This window comes from Vombatus ursinus, unplaced genomic scaffold (genome assembly GCF_900497805.2).
Source record: "Vombatus ursinus unplaced genomic scaffold, bare-nosed wombat genome assembly UNPS02014819.1, whole genome shotgun sequence".
In the NCBI taxonomy this organism is placed as follows: domain Eukaryota; kingdom Metazoa; phylum Chordata; class Mammalia; order Diprotodontia; family Vombatidae; genus Vombatus; species Vombatus ursinus.
The window spans coordinates 1,187,287-1,208,403 of NW_020954597.1; the positions used below are offsets into that span (position 1 = coordinate 1,187,287).

General features: G+C 48.0%; 1 protein-coding gene across 1 annotated transcript; it reads right to left on the minus strand.

Annotated features, from left to right (window-relative positions):
* Window positions 1–2,925: 2,925 nt before the first annotated feature.
* Window positions 2,926–14,047, minus strand: DGAT2L6 (diacylglycerol O-acyltransferase 2 like 6). Its single transcript, XM_027836718.1, has 7 exons — window positions 13,852–14,047; window positions 9,649–9,756; window positions 9,089–9,159; window positions 7,485–7,689; window positions 6,093–6,267; window positions 3,982–4,193; window positions 2,926–3,751 (listed from the first exon to the last, which is right to left on the minus strand). The coding sequence occupies exons 1-7, from the start codon at window positions 13,934–13,936 to the stop codon at window positions 3,597–3,599; spliced, it is 1,011 nt and encodes a 336-aa protein (XP_027692519.1). The 5' UTR covers window positions 13,937–14,047; the 3' UTR covers window positions 2,926–3,596.
* Between the last annotated feature and the right edge of the window lie 7,070 nt (window positions 14,048–21,117).

Below are 21,117 nucleotides of genomic sequence, written 5' to 3' on the forward strand. Positions count from 1 at the left end.
TTTCCCATAGGATCTCCTGCTTCTCTGAGGCAGTGCGGCCTAATAGATAGAGTGCTGGCCTTAAAGCAGGAAGCCCCAAGTTCAAATCTCACCTTGGCCACATCCTGGCTGGATGACCCTGGACCTCACCCCTCAGTGCTCTGGACAAGTCTTGAAGACTCTACAAGTTGCCGAGAGGCTGCTGACCTGCACTGGCACAGGGAGTGCCTATTTCACCCTACGCTGATGAAATCCCAGACCCAGTCCTTCTCCTAGCACCCCATTCCAAATGGGCAGGAATCTCTGAAGGCCTCTCTTTCATGCAAACTCTGTTACCTCTCTCCCATATTACCCAGCACAGGCTTATTACTCTGCATCCAGTAGGTGCATAATAACTGTGTGTTGAATTGAACTGACTTGGATCATAGACTGTGAGAACTGGAAGGAATTTAGTCCCTCTACCAGTGCTTCTTAAACTGTGGGTCTCAACCCAAATTTGGCAACAGCAAAAGGTTTTTGAAGCACCAGGACCATAAATTAGTTAAAAAGCAAATGAATAGGGGCAGCTAGGTGGCGCAGTGGATAAAGCTCCGACCTTGGAGTCAGGAGGACCTGAGTTCAAATTTGGCCTCAGACACTTGACACTTACTAGCTGTGTGACCCTGGGCAAGTCACTTAACCCTGATTGCCTCACAAAAAAAAAAAAGCCAATGAATAATGAATCCAAGGAGTTTCTGGTAGCGCCTGCCCATGTTGCATCGGCAATTTCCCTGCAGCCTGGGTTCTGAACCCCAACTGTGCACTTTGCCCTGCTCATGCCCTCAGGCCACGTACCACGTAACACCAACTAACCCTAGCCATGAATGTGGGCTGCCAAAATTCCAAAAGGGGTCTGGAGGGGAAAAAGTTTAAGCCCTGCTCTAGACCATCCCTCTGGGTTTACAGAGGAGGAAATGGCACCTAGTTCCTCTGGCTAGCAAATGGTCAAACCAGGAATTGGAATCCAGGTCACCTGATGCCTAGAGAGGCTTTCCTCTCAGCCTCTTGTGCTTCTCCTGGCAGCTTGAGGGGTAACCAGTATCATAGATCAAGGGATGGCGTGATACACCCAGACTCTGACAAAGCCTTTAATGATATACTTTTGGACAAGATAGAAGGATGTGGGCTGGATGATGATACAGATAGGTGGGTTCAAAGCTGGTTGAACTACAGGACCCCAAAGTGGTCATCACTGCATCGATATCAACTTGGAAGGAAGGTGTTCCGAAGGATGTCCCAGGAATCTGTGCTTGGCCCTGAGATGTTCAACATTTTTATCAATGACTTGTATAAAGGCAAAGATGGCGCAAACCTGGGAGGGACAGCTAACACTTTGGATGATGGTATCAGGATGCCCAAAGATCCAGCTAGCTTAGAGCGATGGGGCTGGACAGAATCCGATGGTGCTCAATACAGATCAATGTTCAATCTGATGCTTAGACACAGTGAGTTGCCTGCACCAGTGCGGGAGAGGGGCAGCAGATGGCTGGACAACTATGTGACAATGATTGCGGGGGGGTAGAGTTCGTGTGCTCTGGGAGATTGGAAGAGCTGTGTGGGTCACCTGGGTGATGTGGAGGCTAAATAGATCAGTGGCATCTCAGGCTATATCGAGAGAGGGGAGCCTAGTGTCCAAGCCTAGGGATGTGGTTGTCCCACCATCCTCTGCCCTGGCCAGACTGGGAGCAGCTTGGGGCACCGCTTTTTAGGAAGGACGTTGAAGTAGCTGAAGAAGAGTGCCCAAGACAGTGGGGGTGGGGGTGGGTTTGGAAACGATGTCTTCTGTGGGTTGGTTGAAGGAAGTGGGTATGTTTAGCCTGGATAAGAAAAGACTCACAGGGGACATGAAAGCTGTGTTGGAGTCTTTGGAGGGCTGCCACATGGAAAGGGATTCCCAAAAGGTAGAGCCAGGAACAGCAATGGGGGTGCAGGGGACAAAGCTGAGGCTGGGTGGCAGGACAAACCTCCCAACAACTCAGCTAAAGCTGTCCAAAAGTGCAATGCGCCGTTTCGGGAGGTAGTGAGTTGTCTGTGAGTGGAACCTTTCGAAGGAATGCCTCCCATTTCTGGGAGTGTTATGGAAGAGACGCCAGTATGGATGGAGACAGAGAGATGGGTATGGTGGGGGAAGCACTGGCTCTGGAGTCAGAGGACCCCACCTCTGCCATTTAGGATCTGTGTGACCTTGAACAGGTCATTTCGTCTCCATGGGCCTCAGTGTCCTCATCTGTCAAATGAGTAGATTGGCCTGGTTGGCCCTTCGATCTCAGAGCTCCCTGGGATATTTCACTGGGTCCTTTATGGGTGGGGCTTCTCTTGGCCCCCACAATGACCCATTTGTTTACTTAGCTCCTGACCTTTCCCCATTGCTTCCCAGGCCTGACACCTGGCTTCTGCACACCCATTTCCTGGCTCCCTGCTGCCCTTCAATTCTCCCCTGAGTTTTCCATCCTGACATAGACACTTTTTGGAGGCCAGACTTCATCCTGCCCCACTGCTGTTTTCACCTCCCTGGGGGAGGCAGGCACTGGCCTAGGAGGAAGACTCAGGAGAACTGCCAGATTGGGATGTCTCTCTAGTTGGGGGCTTGCCCAGATGTTGCTAGCTACGGACAGTCTGACAGGAGGGGGGTCCTGCTGCAATATGGGCTGGACTCAACCTTCTCTGAGCTCCCTTCTAGCTCAAGTTACCGGGAGAAGTAGGGAGCCTACCAGCAGCCTGGGCTGCTCTGGAGCTCCAGGCAATGGGAGCGTGGCCTCCCCTGCTCAGCTCCATCTGCTGGCGATTTCTGTTTCCTTCAAGGCTCAGCGCAGGCCCTTTCCTTCAGGAAGCCCTCCCCCTGCCCCCAGTTCAGCCCCTGCCCCGATGCCCTTCAGGAAGCCCTCCCCCTGCCCCCAGTTCAGCCCCTGCTCCGATGCCCTTCAGGAAGCACTCCCCCTGCCCTCAGTTCAGCCCCTGCTCCAATGCCTTAGGTTATGCTTGGATGTCTCCTAGGCACTTTGAATCATTTTCCATTCTCATGTGGGCATTCCCAGCCCCCCTCAGTCAGTCAGTTCCTCGTGGGTGGGGCCTGATGCCCCTCATCATCTGTGGATCCTCAGTGCTCAGCACAGTGTCTCCTGCACATAGTGAATGCCCAAGAAATGACCAGAGCCTACGAGGGCAATAGCACAGAGTACCAATGTGGGGAAGCTTGCAGGTGCCCTTTCAGGCATGTCTGGTCCTGCCTGGTGAGAAGAGACTGGAGAGTAAGCCCCTAAGCCCCTGGTATGGACTGGCAAGCCCATGGAAAGGATGTGGGTGATGGGTCCTAGAAGTAGAAGAGAGCCCAAAGCCCAAAGCCAGCAGGAGCTGGCATGCTCGGCCCCTGCGCCAAGGGGCTGAATGAGGGTGTCTGCTCATTTCCAACTGGCCACTGTTTGTGAAATGTGGTGCGTGTGTGTGGGGTGAACATCTTCTTAGTGCTTCCTTTTCCCTAGAGGGTCCCAGGCCTGTGGAAAGGGGTTTGGCGGATCCTGTGACCTTGGCTTGAGCTAGGCCTTCCTGGGATCCCTCCTTCTGCTGCTTGTGGGGCCCTGTCACAAGATCATCAGCTCCTGGCTCTCTGAGACCCCATATTGGAGCTTGTGCTCATCAAACAGCTTCCGCAATGCCTCGATGTACAGGGCGTGGTACTTGTCCACCATTTCCTGGCTTGGGTTCTCCATCTTGGGAACTGGAAAGGGCTCCCCAACTGTTCAGCGAGTTGGAAAAAGACCCAGGCAAACCAGGCATCAGTCTCCTGCTGAAGCTGCCCAGCAGGGTCTGGCCAGGGAGGGGGAGGATGGGGGAAGGGAGCGAGGGCCATCCTCCCCTCCCCTTTGGGCCCTTTGCTTCCCAACCTTCATTCCAGCCAGAGGACAGAATAGGGAGTCAAGCCCTGAGGAGCCTAAGAGGGGGTTTGGGGGCTGGAACAACACTTACTAACAGTGGTGATGGGAAGGTTGAAAGGCAGAAAGCCCCAGGAGTTCCTGGTGAGGCCCCGGCCATGGAACGTGCAGAAACTCAGGCCCAGGATGTGCTTGGATACCCTCTGGCAGAAGCCCTGGACAGACCTCAGCCAGGTGCCATCAGCAAAGATCTCCTGTTTGTGAACGTCATTCTCTCCGAAGGAATAGGAAGGAACCAGGTACGCCCTGCCAAGAGGGTGAGTGTGGGTGGGGGCAGGCTTGGAATGGATGAAGCCACAGTGCTTCCTCCTCCAATGAAGTCTTTCCCCAGCCGCTCAAACCCTTCCTCCCATCCCCTTCCTCTGGCCCATATTCTTCCGACACCCCCCCACCCCCATCTCTTGGGCCCTGGGCTAATGCCTAGGAGCACACGCCCTTTCCAGGATGACAGGCATCTGCTGCTGCTGCACCTTCGCTAATTCTCACCTCCCCATTTGTCTTCAGGGATAGAGAGATCGAAGGGACCCAAAGAGGGAAAGAGACTGGCTCAAGGTCACGCACACAAGTGGCAGAGCTGAGATTTGAAGCTAGGACCTCTGATTCCAAGCGTGCTTCTTCCCATTCTCTCTCACTCCCTTCAAGGCCCTGTCCCTCCCCCAGCTTCTCTCCTTTATTGTGTCTGGGGCATGACAAGGTGAATCCTTATCCTAAGATCTCCAGTGGGTTCTTTTCCCCTCTGAAATATGTGATTTATCAATTGCCTTATCATTCCACAAGGGGGCAGGCTTTGGCTCTCTCAATCAGGTTGTGACACCTGAGGGTGGGGCCAAGTTGTTCTCGTTCTTTTCTGTTCCCCAAAGCAAGGAGCCCAGAATTCTGTGCCTAATAGGTATGGTACCCAATCAGTACATAACAAAAACCGAACTTTTGACACAAAGGAGTGTATTCGTGTAAGCGTGTGTGTGTGTATGTGTGTGTGTGTGTGTGTGTATGTGTGTGTGTGTGTGTGTGTGTGTGTGTGTGTGTGTGTGCTGTTGTCATTTAGCAGAGTGTTGGATCTGAAGTCAGAAGCCCAGGGTACATCTCCCAGTTTCACCACCTACTAGCTGTGTGACCTCCTATGTTACACAGATATACATACATTGCAAACATGCAGATTGGCATCTTTTGGTCTTAGGGCACTCAGGGTAACACAGCCAGTATGGATTGGCAAGACGAGCATGACCTTGCAGCTTCTTGACTCACAGGCTGGCTCTCCTGCCGTGACATATAATATCCATGAATGCATATGTCTGCTATCATCTGTGTGTCTAGAGAGTGGGGTTCATGGATATGTCTGCATACTCCCGTCCATGACATTATATGTGATTGTGTCAAGGTTATGGCCCTTCTGCCTCCCCATCAGTCAGTGTGCCAGTGTGACTGGAGAGCCTGGAGTGCCAAGCAGCATTTGGTAAGTGTCTGGGATTCAGGAGTTACAGATAGAGGGGCAGGTTTCCCATGGCAACAGGCCGATTTGGTGAGATTCAGCAAACATGTATGAAATGCCTACTGTGCGCAAGGGTTACCAGGCCACTGCTCTCCTCTCATTCCATGCACCTGAGGAAGGTACCCCCAGACCATCTGAGGCAGAGGAGTAAATCTTGCCTAAGGACCCCGATTTCAGGAAAAAGTTCGGAGGGAAAGGGCCTTGGTGTGTGCTGGGTGGCCGATGCTTTTCTTGGCGAAGAGCAAAGGTGTGGCAAGTGCTGTGACCTCTCTGGGCCTCCGGCGTCAGCTCATCCACTCTGCTCTGCTGGTCCTCTGACCCTTATTTTTCTATAAGCTTCGATGGCACTCCTTCTGTGGGAGAGACTTGAAGCCCGTGAGAGTGGCTGGCCCCGCTTGCTGAGGCGGGCAGTCATCCGGGAGCCCTGCTTCTGGTCAGCAGAACGCTCTTACCCTCATCCACTTCTTACATGTGGTGTGACCTTGGTTAATTGCACGCCATCTTCCTCATCAAAGCCATGATCCTAAGAGCCCCTTCCAACTCTCCATCTATGGTCTAATGAACAGGTTTGCCTGGGAACCTGTGGGTCCTGGACCCCTGGGTCTCTCCAAAGTCTGAACGAGCCATCTATGCTAAAGGTGATTCTAGGAACCCACCCTGTCTGGCAGGCCAGCCGCACGAAGCCTTTGCGGTTTTTCAGGATGATGTTGGCAGTTCCAGGGTGACTCAGGAAGGCTTCAGCAGCCCCTCCCACCACCACGATCACAGCATTGCCGGAGCCCATCTTTGTCAGCAAATATTTCATGGCTGAGTGACTCACTGGACATATGCCTATGGAATCAAGTGCATCACCCAGCAGGGCTGGGCTAGTTCAGAGAGGCTCCTAGGCCGAAGGGAGCAGGACTGTCCCCCAGGACCTGGGCCAGGAGGGACTTAAATTGAGAGGGGAGACCTCGTACCTGGAGAGGGCATGCTCCCTGACTCCTCCCCTCCTTCTCCTCCTTCCCCTTCTCTTCCTCCCCTCCCTCTCCTCCTCCCCTCCCTCTCCTCCTTCCCCTTCTCTTCCTCCCCTCCCTCTCCTTCTCCTCCCTCCTCCACCTCTTCTCCTTCTTACTTCTTTTCCCAACTGGCTCTCTCTGCCTCCATAATCTAGGCTAGTTCCCATTGAGGAGGTGGGTTACGGGGCAGGAGAAGGGTTCAGCACAGGCCCCTCAAGGGTGAAGGCAATACTGATGGATCCCCAGCCCATAGTACCTTTGAGTTCCCAATTCCAGTCCACCCCTCTCAATTTAAGTCCCTCCTGGCCCAGGTCCTGGGGGACAGTCCTGCTCCCTTTGGCCTAGAAGCCTTTCTGAACTAGCCCAGCCCTGCTGGGTGATGCACTGGGGTAGGCCAATCTTGAACAAGATGTACCAATTGTTTGCCTGTCCAAAAGTGCCATCACTCAGGCCCTTGACCAGTTTTTCTTCAAGGACAACTCAGTGTTAGCACAGAGAAAGAACCAGAGACCAGGGAACTGAGAGGGCAGTCTGGCCCAGGGCCTTGATGTAAGCAAGGGAGAGATTCCATCACTGCTGGTGGCAGGACTGAGCCTGACTATGGGTTAGATTGTAAGTGACAGCCAACAGAAAGTTCCTACATAGTATTCCCTTCTTGCCCCACTTCCACCTCCCAATTTGGACTTCTCACCTGTTGGTTTCTGCAGGGACCATAGACCACAGAGACCCATTTCTAGGTCCTAGGCCCTCCAGGAAAACACTTCAGGGTGCCAGTACACCCAGCTAGCCCAGCCCCGAGGATCTAGACCTTATCTACCCTGGGCTGATTGATGCTATTGGTATAGGAGGGAGTAGGGACATTTGCTACCCTCCCTCCTCCCAGTAAAAAGCTCTTGTTTTCTCTCTGATGGGAAAGTCTCCCTCCTATCCCCAACTCCTTGATCTCTAAGATGAAGGCTGGGATAGGACCCAGAGTTGGAGGCAGGGCCAGATTGTGCTAGCTGGTCTGATGGGCAGGGATAGGGTTAGGGAAGCCCCAGACTCACTCACCCTTTGCCATCACATACTCCCGGACAATTGGGATCCAGAAGATCCCTTCCAAGGTGGCGAGAGAGGGGGTGATCCCAGGAAAAATCTTAGAAAAGCCAGTGGACTCTGTGCCAAAGTTGCAAAACATCCCATAGGAGAGGATCCCATGGGGGTGGGCAGCAATGATGTAGTTGTGACTCGGGGAGAGCTCACAAGTTTTCACCAGCTGTTAGGATGAGAGGGTGTGAGGGCTGGGAAAGAGAGAGAAGGGCAAGAAGCCAAGGAGAGGGTAGCGGGATGGGGCCTGGCTGGGGATGGGGGGAATTCCTGGTCCTCAGCCTCACTGTCATCTAAGACTCCTCACTCTCACTTGCCTCACAGAGCTAACCGGTTGACAAACCTTAGCATTTCTTCCTCTACAACATCTCTCATGTGTGTCTGCTTCTCTCCATTCACCCTAGGCCACGTTCCCACCCTTTCTAGCCTTCTAATTGGTCTCCCTCATTTTGCCTCAAGTCTGCCCACTCGAGTCCATTCCACACCCATTGCCAAAGTGATTTTCCTAAAGTGTACCTCTGCCCATGTCATGTCCTTACCCACGTAACTGTACTGGCTCCCTGTCACCTCCAGGACTCAATGGAAAATTCTCCCTTTCAAACCTGGGCCCTGCCAGCAGCTCCTTTCATGCTATCTACACTGCCCTCTACACTACCCTCTACAGGCTCTACGGCCACACTCACTCTGCCTCCATCTCCCCTCTCCATGCTTTTGCACTGGTATCCCCCCCCATTCCTGCCATGTGGGCCCTCCCCACTTCTACCTGTCCAAATCCTTGGCTTCCATTAGAACCGATCTCCTACAGAAAGGCCTGGAGAGCAGCTGCTTATGCTGCCCTCTCCTCTCAGGTGTCCTTCCATCTACTCCCATCTATGGATCCTACATGGACCTATGTCTGGAAACATCAGGACCCCAACCCCCCGTTAGAATAAAAGGTCCTTGAGGACAGGGGCTGTTTCACTTTGTCTCTGCATCCTTAGCACTTAGCACAGTGCTTGGCATATAGTAAGTGCTTAATAAATGTTTACTGATTGATGAATTCCATTGAATATGAGTTAGATACTTTCCCTCTCTTGTCCTCAGTTTCCTCCTCTGTAAAATGAGGGAGCTAAACTATATGAGCTCTAAGGTCCCTTCCAGCTCAAAATCCTATGATCATATGAGGATGTACTCAGAGAAATGGTACCCATCCCCTAAACATGCCTTCCCTGAGGTTTCTACAGTATAGAGAGGCTACTGCCTCTCCATCTATCCATCCATCCATCCATCCATCCATCTATCCATCCACTCACCCATCCACTCACCCATCCATCCATCCATCCATCCATCCATCCATCCATCCATCCACCCATCCACCCATCCATCCACTCATCCATCCATCCATCCATCTACAAGCTTCTTTGGGGATCTACCTCAAAGTACTGGCTGCTGAACCTTTGTAAACTGTAGGCTAGAAAGCTGAAGTTAAAAACCATGTCCTAGGAGCAGGAAGGGATCTGAGGGAAGCAGCTGTGTGTGTGTGTGTGTGTGTGTGTGTGTGTGTGTGTGTGTGTGTGTTGATTGCTCACCTTAACAGGAAAATAGTCCCGGAAATGCTTCCAAAGGGTCCAATTCCTCACCCAGTTTGAGCGCCTGCCACCTATAAAGAAAGGGAGGGAAGGGAGTGGGGGCAGGGCAAACTGCCCCATTCAGTCCTTCTGCTCTCTCTGTCTGGAGGGGGAGACAGCTTCCTGACCTCCCATGTCCCAGTAGAAGACTGGCCTCCTCAGTTTCTTTTTCCATCCTGATACTTCTGAGGCACAGCATACCCCCTCCCCTCACTGCCTTACCAACATCCCCCCTCTAGTCCCTAGGGTGACTCCTAGAACTTGAAATCAAATCACACCTCTCAGCTCTTCTCTGAACCTCAGTTCCCCCTTTATCAAATTGAACTATCAGTTTTTGCTTTGCCTACCTCACAAGCCATGGTAAGGAGAATATTCCTCCTAGCCCTCTATCTCTAGTTGGAGCTGGGGCATTCCTGAGCCTCCCACGTCCTTGCAGTCCTGGAGTTGTCTCCCACTCAGCCACGCTGGCAGTGTGCATTTAGTCTTGGGATTTCTTGGATGCCCTTCCCCTCCCCACTTACCTTGACTGGGAGTTTTCCAGTCATACAGAAGCCAGGCCAAGGTGAGCACAGACACCGTCCAGTACTCAGTGAATAGCAGGACAGGCACCAAAATGATGGGGATCGCTCCTGAGGAAGTACCAAGGGTTGCTCCATCACTCCCAGTCAAGTCCAACCCTTCTCCAACTACACACTTGGAACCTCAGTTTCTTCCTCTGCCAAATGAGGCAGTTGGACCAGGTGACTTCTGAGGCCAAGTTCCCTTCCCTGCACTTCTGCGAAACGAGGAGTTTGCATTAGATCAGGAGGTGGCCCTGTGGGGCCATCATCTGCTGAAGCCAGACCAAACCCGACAGGAAGAGAAAGAAAGAGAAATTCTCTCGAAATAATTGCAGATAGTATCAAATACTCGCGAATCTACCTGCCAACCCACACACAAGAACTATATGGCAACTATTATAAAAGACTTTTCATACAAATAAAGCCAGATCTAAATCATTGGAGACATGTTACTTACTCACGGAGAGGCCGAGCCAAGATAATACAAATAACAAAACTACTCAAATTAATTTACTTATTTACTTATTACAAATTAATTTACTTTACCAATCAAACCAACAAATATTAGGCAGCTAGGTGATGTTGCGGATGGAGTGCTGGGCCAGCAGTCGGGAAGACCTTAGTTCAAATCTGGCCTCAGACATTCACCAGCTGTGTGACCCTGGGCAAGTCACTTAACCTGTTTGCTTCAATTTCTTCTTCTGTAAAATGGAGATAATGATAGCACCTCCCTCCCAGGGTTGTTGTGAGGATCAAATGAGAGAATAATTGTAAAGCATGTATATGCCTGCAACATAGTAACTACTGTGTAAATACTAGCTATTGATTATTTACAAAAACTAGAAAAAACAAAATTCATCTAGGCCTATGAAGGGAATCAATGGGGACAAAATGTGAAGGAAGGAGGTCTGGCCGTAGCGGATCTCAAACTGTATTCCAAAGCAGCAATCATCAAAAGTATCTGGGACTGGCTGAGACATAGAGGGGTGGATCAGTGGAATAGATTAGGTACACAATCTAGAAATATAATATGCTATTTCCTCTACAGAAATATAATATGCTCTACACTTTTATAGAACGTAAAACACCATGTAACCAGGAGCTATTAGGAGCAGGGTTAGGGTTTTGGAGGCAACGGACAGATGAGCAGCATAGTGCCAGGCACACAATGCTTATTGACTGACTGACTGACAATGACTGAACAACTCAGGGCTGGCAGGCACCCTCGGTTCAACTCCTCTCTCTGTGAGAATACCCTCCAGAGCCTTTGCATGAAGACCTCCAGCGACAGGCAACTCACTACCTTCTGAGGCAGTCTACTTTCCAATGCCCCAATTGTTTAGGAAGTTATTTACTTCCTTACTCTGGGTAAAGAGCAACAGCAAGCTTCACCTACTATCCCCAGTTCAGCCTTCAGGGCCCAGCAATTCAATTCAATTGAACAAACATTTCTGTCATGTCTTATTGTGCGTAAATCATTGAGGATACAGAAACGGACCTGGCCAAGGCACCACCCTCCAGGAGCTTATATTCTGCTGTGGAGTGTGTGTGTGTGTGTGTGTGCATGTGTGCGTGTGTGTGCGTGCGTGTGTGTGTGTGCGTGTGCGTGTGTGCATGTGTGTGTGCATGCGTGCGTGTGTGTGCATGTGTGTGCGTGTGTGTATGTGTGTGTGCGTGCGTGCGTGTGTGCGTGTGTGTGTGTGTGTGCAAAGACAAGTGTTGCGGATACAGATACAAAAAAGAATTCCCTTAAACTGATTCCACCTCCGAAAAGGAGGGGAAGCATGATGGAGAAGTCCAAGGTGGGGGGTCCAGTGTGGAATGAGATGGCGTGCCTGAGTCTTCATCAAATGCTGGAGACAGCTGTGATCTCCTTGGGCCTTCTCTTTCCCAGGTTCCTTCTCTTCTCCCTGGTTCCTTCCCCTGGTCTTTGATGGCTTGATCTGAAGGCCCTTCACCATCCTAGTCACTCTCCTCTAGGCACTCTCCAGCTTCTCAGTGTCCTTTCTAAAATGTGGCGCCTCCAGATGTGGCAGCCTGACCAGGGCATAGGATGGTGCCAGAGCTGCTAATTCTATGGCAGGGTTTGGGTCTCATGGAAGGAAGACAAATGAACCCAGGCCCCGTTGACAAAATGCTGACCAAGCTTCTGGGGTGATCACAGGCTGTTAGGGTTCCAATGTCCAGGCCAGTGACCACCCCACAGGGAAGGCCAAAGTGTTTGCTTGCCACTGGTGGCTTCTCAGCTCGGAGTCTGGCTCTATTATCTACAACCTGGGGACCGGGCAGGAGGGAAGCATCTCTTCTTCCTCTCCTGGGCCCTGGTTCTGTGGATCCTTCTGGGAGCAGGGAGAAGAGAGAAGAGTCTGCTTAGGGAGGAGCAACCTTCCAGGGGAACATTGGACCATGGCCAGTTGTCCTCCAAATCACTTGGACGGCCACGTGCAAACATTCAAATCGTGCTCAAAGACCTTGAGGCCCTCTTCACTTTGGAAAGGTGAGTTCTCTTCTGAGCGCTGCCTTCCAGAATTGGGATGAAGGATGCTTTTGGTAAGCCCTAAAGTGCTACTACAGTGCTGTGAATCCTCCTTCATTCTCTCTGGGCATTAGTTTCCCCAACTGTAAAATGGGGGCAGGGTAGAGAGGTAGTTGGTCTCTGTAGTTTCCAAGAGTCTTTGTATCTATTTTTGATCCATTATTCTTCGAAACTACCGAAGAATCTGCATCTTGCCTGACCTTTGCACTAAGCAGAGAAGCCTGCGGGTGGGTTGGATAGCAGCCTTCTCCTAGGACAGGGAGGGTGCCCACATGTCACCTTTGTAGGCTGAAGAGTCATCTAGGCCAATCTGTATCACCCAAGGGGTCATTTGACTTTTGCTTCAAGATCTCCAGTGACAAGGTCTGATTCTGGACAGCTCCTGCTATCAGGAATTGGTGATTAAGCTGACCTGATTGACCCCATGCCAAATCCAGCACTCTTTCCACTGCCCCTCCAGCCTGAGGCCTGATCTCCCAGCTGGGACCTCCCTAGCCCAGACCACCATTTCATGAGGGCCCCTAACCATGCTCACTTCAGGCCTGGCTCAGTTTACCTCCCCAACAGCAGCCCCCCCCTCATTTTCCAGTACCCCTTGCCTGTTGCCCCTAGAATGGAAATACCTTGAGGGCAGAGACCAGCTTGTTAGCTTGTATTTGTATCTTCAGAACTTAATCCCATGCCTGGCATGCACTTCTCCCTTGATAAATGCTCTCTCTATTATAACATCCTCCATCTCCTCAGTCCTTATCCAGTCAATTGTCATATACTTTGTTTCTACCAACATAACATCTTAGATCATAGAACCACAGATGGCGAGATGGAGCTCTTGAAGGAGTTGAGGGTCCCAGGGAGAGGGAGTCATTTGTACCAGTTCACACAGAGAGGAAGTAGCAGTTCCAGGATCTGGACTCTGGTCTTCTGACTCCAGGGCAGCTAGGGGGTGCTGCAGTGGATAGAGTCCAGGGTCTGGAGTAAGGCTGACTCATCTTCCTGAGTTCAAATCCGACCTCAGACACTTCCTAGCTGGGTGACCCTCAGCAAGTCACTTAACACTGTTTGCCTCAGTTTCCTCATCTGTAAGATGAGCTAGAGAAGGAAATGTCAAACCACTCCAGTGTCTTTGCCAAGAAAACCCCAAATGGGGTCACGAAGAATCATACATGACTGAAAAATGAATGAATGACAACTTCTGACTCCAAATGCAGCACTCTTTGCACTGCTCCACAATGCATGGATCTGCTCCCTTCTCTCTACTCCCATGGCCACCCCCTTAGCTCAGGGTCCCATAGCTGCCCTTTCGAATTTCTGGCCAAGGATTGAGTAGAACCAATCTAACCATGCTTGGAAACCTTCCAGATACTTCCAAATAGCTGGCACATTCCCCTTAAATGTTCTTAGTCCCCCAGCTAAGCATCCCCAGTTCCCTCAATGTATCCTCATCTGGCTGGCCTGGGCTCCTCTGTCCTTCCTGGTCATCCATTATGTCCCTTCTCCTTTGAACATACTTGAAATGTGGTTTCTAGGGCTGAGCCCCAGCAGGACTTCTGGCTACATGGACCCTTTGGTGGAGAAGTGATCTCAGTGAGGCAGGTGGGCTTCCATCCCCTCCCCGCGGGCCCACTTACCTAGTACCACATAGAGAGGGACCCAATGTAGAACCGAAAGAGTCTGGAGGACAGCCTGGAAATCCAACGTGAAGCCAAAGGCCATGATGCCCTAGCTGTGGCAGGGAGCCCGCACAGAAGTCCTGAGCCCTACAGGCTCAGTTAAGCCTGAATGCTTTGCTTCACGTCTTGTCCCTGAGCCCTTTTAGCTCCCTGCTAATTCCAACCTTCAACCTTTCCTCTAGTCTTTCTCTGAGAACAGTCACACCCCAGCCTCCTACACAGAGGGCAAGCCTGCCTCCCTCCGCCTCTGCTTCCATCTCTGGCAGGACCCTGGCCAGCTCTCTTACCATTGTAGACCTCTAGCTTCTCCTTTCCCCTGAATTGTATCTCTGTTCTCCCCGACCCTTTCCTTCTCTATCTCCCCCCCTGCTTCTCTCTCTCCCCCCTCCCTTTTCTTTCTTTCTTTTCTTTCTTTCTTTCTTTTCTTCTTCTTCTTCTTCTTCTTCTTCTTCTTCTTCTTCTTCTTCTTCTTCTTCTTCTTCTTCTTCTTCTTCTCCTCCTCCTCCTCCTCCTCCTCCTCCTTCTCTCTCTTCTTTCTTGCTCTCCCTCCCTTACTGTTTCCCTCCATTTCCCACCCTCCAAGAATGTGAGCTCCTTGAGGACAGGATCTGGGTTGTTTCTCATCTCTGGAGCTCTTGTGTTGAGCACAGTAGACATATAAATCTATGCCAGTGGATCTACTACTCTTCCTGCTCCCAGGTCTACTATAACCTGGAAATACCACTGATGTTCTTAGGATCTGAGATTAAGAGCTAGAAGGGAACTCAGAAGCCATGAGTTCCATCCTTTTATTTTACAGAGGAGGAAACTGAGGCGCAGAGACATGTGGTGACTTGTCCAGGGTCACACAGCTAGGAAGTAAATATTCCAAAGGATCCTGTCTGACTTCATATTCCGCACTGAGTGACTGACTCTGGGGCTGACTGGGGCCTGACCTGGGTGACTCTGGGGCCACTGGCCAAACTGGGAGAAAAGGGGCTAATAGGGGCATCTAGGTGGCACGGTGGATAGAGCACTGGCCCTGGAGTCAGGAGGACCTGAGTTCAAATCTGGTCTCAGACCAGATACTTGACACTTACTAGCTGTGTGACCCTGGGCAAATCACTTAACCCCCATTGCCTTGCAAAAAAAAAAAAAAAAGAAAAGAAAAGAAAGAAAGAAAGAAAGAAAGAAAAGAAAAGGGGCTAATCCAGAACCCAAATGGCCCATGGAAAAGAGTCTACTTTTTTTTTCCTGCTTGGCCAAGAAAGACGGAGGAGAGCCCTATGTCTTCAGCAGCAAAGGGCCACCAGCAGATGTACTGAGGCAGGGACCCCTGAATCTTCTCCTTCCCCTTGACCCCCCCCATGCCATCTCTTTAGCCTTTTTTTGACCCTACGCAAATAGCCTTGGCCAAATAATTTCCCTTCTTGGAGCCTCACTTTTTTCCTTTATAAAATGAGGTGGCTGACTTCAATTTATGAACTATTTGTTGATAAAGTGGGTGAGCATCTCCTCTAAGCCAGGTACTATGTGCCTTTTCCCTCAAGTTCACATTCTCCTGGAAGGAAGGGGGGCATTACACACGTACAGAGATAAGTACAGAGAGGCGAGGAAAGAAGAGAGCTGGACAAGGTGCTGTAGGGGTCTTTGAAGGGGGGAAGATACTTTCAGTTGGGGGAGGGGAAGAATCAGGGAAGGCTGCATGGAGGAGATAGCAACTGAGCTGAATGTTGAAGGAAGAGAAATGCTGAGAGGCAGAGGTGAAGATGGAGGGCACTGCAAGCCTTGGAGACAACCACTTTGGTCAGTGGCAGTGCCTAGAGGCAGAAGATGGCATGTCTAGCTTGGGGGAAAGCTAATGTGCCAGTTTGATTGGTGTGGGGAGTGTCAGAAGGCAAGTCAAATGAAATCAGGCTGGAAAGGTAAGTCAGATGTAGCTTGTGGTGGTCCTTGAATGACAAGGTGAAGTGTGTACTTCATGAGAGGGATTGCTCTAACCACGGAGGTAGTGAGCATCTGTGTTGGAAGCTTGCCTCAGACGCTAGCTATGGGACCTCGGGCAAATCAACACATCTCTATGACCTTCAGTTTCCTTCCCAGGTTGTTGTGAGAATCAAAGCACTTTGTAAGCCTTAGAGTGTCATGCAAACGAGTTATTATTATTAGTCCCAGAGGCCACTGGGAGCACCTGAAGGTTTCTGAGCAGAAGAGTGCTGTGCTCAGATCTGGGCCTTCAGAAGATTATTTTGGTAGCTGTGTGAAGAAAGTGGAAACTGCAGACCAGGAGACAAGTTAGCAGACTATTGCAACAGTCTAGGGGAGAGGTGATAAGGATGACGTAGGGTGGTGGCTGGGTGAGTGGGGACAAGACTAATGATGCAAGAGATGGTATAGAGGTAGAGCTCATGGGATTTCACAATCGATTGCATTGGGTATGAGGTGAAGAAGAGTAAGGAAGGTGTATGACATAGTACCCTGGCTTTGGGGTATGATCAGAGTTTTTGAGTTGGAAGGGACATCGTGTCCAACCCCATCAGTTTCGAGGGGTGATAATGGAAGACTATGGAGGAGAAGTACTTCTTCTAAGATCACCAAGGTAGTAGGTAGAAGAGGAGGGACTTGAATCCAGGACCTCTGACTCTTAGGACCTACGTTTGAGCCTTGTACAGCAATGGGGAAGCTACTTGTACCTCTCTGGACTGCCTCAGTTTCCTCCTCTGAAACCTCCAGGTTCCCTTCTAGTTTGAGATCTCCTGTCCTGCAAGCAAATGCCCCAAACCAAGGTCAGTTTTAGGCACGTTGAGTTTGAGGTGCCAGCAAGCAGTTGGAGATGGCAGATTGAAGCTCCACAGAGAGGCTAGGGCTGGTTTTATAGTTCTGGGAGTAATCCACCTAGATAGAGATGGTAATGGAGCCCATAGGAGCTGATGAGATTGCCACGGTAGAGTTCCTGCCCTCAAGGAATTGACAATCTAATGGGGGAGACAAGATACAAATATATATAAACAAGCTATATAGAGGATAAATAGGAAATAATTAACAGAGAGAAGGCACTAGAATTAAGAGAAGTCGGGAAAAGTTTCCTGTAAAAGATGGGATTTTAGTTTGAAATGAAAGGAAGCCAGGAAATTCAGTAGATAGAGTTGAGAAGGGAGAGCATTCCAGGCACTGGAGATAGTCAGAGAAAATGCCCAGAGCCAAGAGATGGAGGGTGTTGTTTGTGGAACAATCAAGAGGCCAGTGCCACAGAATTACAGTACTGATGGGGAATAAGGTGTAAGAAGACTGGAAAGGGGGGAGTGGGCTAAGTTGCCTCAGTTTCTCTTAATTTCAATTGCAACAGATGCCTCAAAGGTAGTGGGAAATGTGAGATTGAAGGTCAGCAGAAAGGTTGGGGCGGGATAGGTAGATTTGAGAACCATTAGTATAGAGATGGTAATTAAATCCATGGGAGCTGAGGAGATCACCAAGTGTAGTATGGAGGGGAAGAGAAGAGGGCCCAGGACAGGGCCCTGAGGGACACCTATGGCTTGAGGGCATGATGTGGAGGAGGATCCAGCAAAGGAGACAGAGAAGGAGTGGTCAGAGAGGGAGGAGGAGAACCAGGATAGAGAGGGGTGTCCCGAAAACCTAGAGAGAAGAGAGGACCAAGGAGGAGAGAGTGATCAACAGTGTCAAAGGTCACAGAGAGGTCAAGGAGAATGAGGACTGAGAAGAAGTCATTGGATTGGGTGACTAAGAGATAATTGGTAACTTCAGAGAGAGCAGGTTGGAAACAGGATTGTAAGGAGTTAAGAAGAGAATGAGAGGAAGAGGAAGTGGAAGTACCTATCGTAGACAGTCTTTACAAGAATTTTAGCTACAAAGTGCAGAAGACATATATAATAGTTAGCAAGGATGGAAGGATCAAATGAGGGTTTTTTTGAGGACAGAGGAGACATGGGCATGTTTGTAGGCAGAGAGATGGAGCCAGTTGACAGGGAGAGGTTGAAGATAAATGACAGAATAGGGATGACAGAGGGGACAATTTGTTGCAGGAGACAAGACGGAATGAGATTGTTAGTGTAGGTGAAGGGGTTAGTCTTGGTAAGGAGTAAGGCCTCTTCATCATGTGAGACAGGGCTGAAGAAGGAGAGAAGGGCAGAAGGTGGATGCATGACAGGAGATGAGGAAGACAGGAGAAGAGGGAGATCATGGCAAATGGCCTCTATTTTTTTTCCTGTAAAACATGAGATAAGGTTCTCAGCTGAGAGAGAGTGGGGAGGGAGAGCCATGGGAAGTTTGAGGAGGGATGAGAATGTTTGGAAGAGCCTCTGTGGACAATGGGAGAGGGAGTCAATGAAAGAGGTATAGTAGGATTGCCTAGCAGCAGTGAGGGTTCATTTGACGTTATGTAACAGAAATTTGCAGTGGACCCAGTCTGAATGGTTGTGTGATTTTCTCCACCTTCATTCAGCAGCATGTGTAGGAGTGAAGGTGGCAAATAGTGGGTGATCCAGGGACGAGGCTTGGCTGGGTGTAATCCTAGATACGATAAGGGGGCAAGACAGAACGAAAGTGTAGAATTGAATTGGTTCACCACGGGGAAGAGAGTGGCTAGTGCAGGGGAGATGGCCTGGGAGAGAAATGGAGGGACCTGAGGGTAATAAAAATAGAAAGAATCTACTTGCCAGTACACCAAAAGTAAAACTCTCAGGACTGTCAAGGCCAAAATCCAGTGTATTCAGGTCAAATAAAATAATATTACAAGCATCCAGAAAGAAAGAGTTCAAGGTTTGAGTCAAGAACACAAAAGATTTGGCAGCTATTACTTAAAGAAGAAGAGAGCTTGAAATACAAAATTCCAAAAGGCAAAAGATACAGGCTTATAACCAAGAATATCTTATCCAGCAAAATTGACTATAATCCTACAGGGGAAAACTGGACCTTTTTCATTTGTTGTGAATTCTTTTTTTCACTTTTGATACGGGTAATTTGGTTTTTCTTATTCTGCTTAAAAAATCAAATTAACTAATGATTTATCTATTTGTAAAAATCAGTTATTAATTGAATTTACTAATGCAATGGAGATTTTGCTTTCAATTTTTATCATTCTTTTTTATTTTCAGAATTTCCATTTGGTGTTTAATGGGGTTTTTAAAATTTTGTTGGTTTTCTAGAGTTTTTTTTTTAGTTGTATGCCTGATGCAGTGATCTGTTCATTCTCTTTTTCTTTGAATTAAAATAGATCAGCGGGGAAACTGCATTTTGCTAAAATATCAATACTAAACATATACGCACCAAATTGTATAGCATCCAAATTCTTAAAGGAAAAATTAAATGAGTTACAGGAGGAAATAGATGGTAAAACTATAGTAGTGGGGGACTTAAACTTTCCCCTCTCAGAACTAAATAAATCTAACCAAAAAATAAACAAGAAAGAAGTTGAGGATTTGAATAGAATTTTAGAAAAGTTAGATATAATAGACCTCTGGAGAAAACTAAATGGGAGTAGAAAGGAATATACCCTTTTCACAGTGGTACATTGCATCTACACACAAATTGACCATGTATTAAGGCATAAAAACCTCACAACCAAATGCAGAAAAGCAGAAATATCAGCTGCATTCTTTTCAGATCATAATGCAATAAAAATTACATTCAATAAAAGGCTGTGGAAACATAAGATTAAAAATTAATTGGAAACTAAATAATCTAATCCTAGAGGATGAGTGAGTAAAAGAACAAGTTATAGAACAATTAATAATTTTAATTAATAATTTCATTATAGAGAATGAAATAACATACCAAAATTTATGGGATGCAGCCAAAGCAGTACTTAGGGGAAAATTTATATCTCTAAATGCTTGTACTCCATCACAATCATATAATAGAGCTTATAGCGGCTCTTCTTGTGGTGGAAAAGAATTGAAAATTGAGGGGATGCTCATCAATTGGAGAATGACTGAACAAGCTGTGGTACATGATTGTTATGGAATATTATCGTGCTATAAGAAACGATGAGCAGCATGATGGAAAATGCTATCCATATCCAAAGAAAGAACTATGGAGTTTGAATGCATATTGAAGCATACTATTTGCTATATTTTTTTCTTCTGTTGTGTTCTGTTGTGTTCTTTCTGGTGGTTCCTCCTATTGGTTCTAATTCTTACTTACAACATCACTAATGTGAAAATATGTTTGATGGGAATGTATAAGTATAGTCTATATCAGATTGTGCACTGTCTTGAAGAGGGTGGTGGGGAGGAAGGGGGAGAAAAATTTTAAACTCAAAAGCATATGAAAGTGATTGTTGATAAATCAAAAGAAATTAATAAAAAAGAAATTAAAAAAAAAAGAAATGATGAGCAGGATGTCTTCAGAAAAACCTAGGAAGACGTATGCACTGCTGCAAAGTGAAGTAAGCAGAAGCAGGAGAACATTGTATACAGTAATCAGCAACATTGTATGATCACCTGTGAACAATTTAGCTATTCTTAGCAACATAATGATCCAAGACAATTCCGAAGGACTTATATCTCCAGAGAAAAAACCGATGGAGTCAGAGCCTGACTTCAGATGGAAGCATACTTTAAAAAAAAACTTTTTTCTTTCTTTTTATTTGGTTTGTTTTTTTTTTGTTTGCGTTTTCTTTTGCAAAATGGCTAATATGGACATATGTTTTGTATGACTGCACATGTATAATCTATATCTAACTGTTTGCCATCTCAGGATGGGGAGAGGGGAGGGAGGGATGGAATTTGGAACTCAAAATTTTTTTTACAAGTAGATTAAAATTGTTTTTACATGTCATTTGAAAAATAATATAAAAATTTCCAAAAACTGTTGGGAAAACTAGAAGGCAGTCTGGAAGCTCCAAATTCGGTATATGACTTAAATATACAAGGTCACATCATAAACAAATTAGAAGAGCAAGGAAGAAACTTACTTTTGGATCTATGGATAAAGAAAGAGTTCATGATCAAGCAAGAGATAAGAGACATTTACAGGAAGAAAACAGATAATTTTGATTACATGAAGTTTTAAATTTTTACACAAACCAAACTAATGCAGCTAAAATTAGAAGAGAGGAAGGTAACTGGGGAAAATTTTTTTGCAGCAAGTTTCTCTGATAAAGGTTTCATTTCCAAAACGTATAAGAAACTTATTCAAATACATAAAAATAAGAGCCATTCCTCAATTGATAAATAAAGGATATGAACAGACAGTTTTCAAAGGAAGATATTCAAGCTATCAATAGAT

Excerpts from the sequence above, each read along its gene's own strand:
- DGAT2L6 (XM_027836718.1), bottom strand. The coding sequence starts at position 13,936 with ATGGCCTTTGGCTTCACGTTGGATTTCCAGGCTGTCCTCCAGACTCTT. Across the intron at positions 9,757-13,851 it reads CCCTCTCTATGTGGTACTAG|GAGCGATCCCCATCATTTTG; the intron begins GTAAGTGGGCCC and ends GTACTTCCTCAG. Across the intron at positions 6,268-7,484 it reads GGAGTATGTGATGGCAAAGG|GCATATGTCCAGTGAGTCAC; the intron begins GTGAGTGAGTCT and ends TTGATTCCATAG.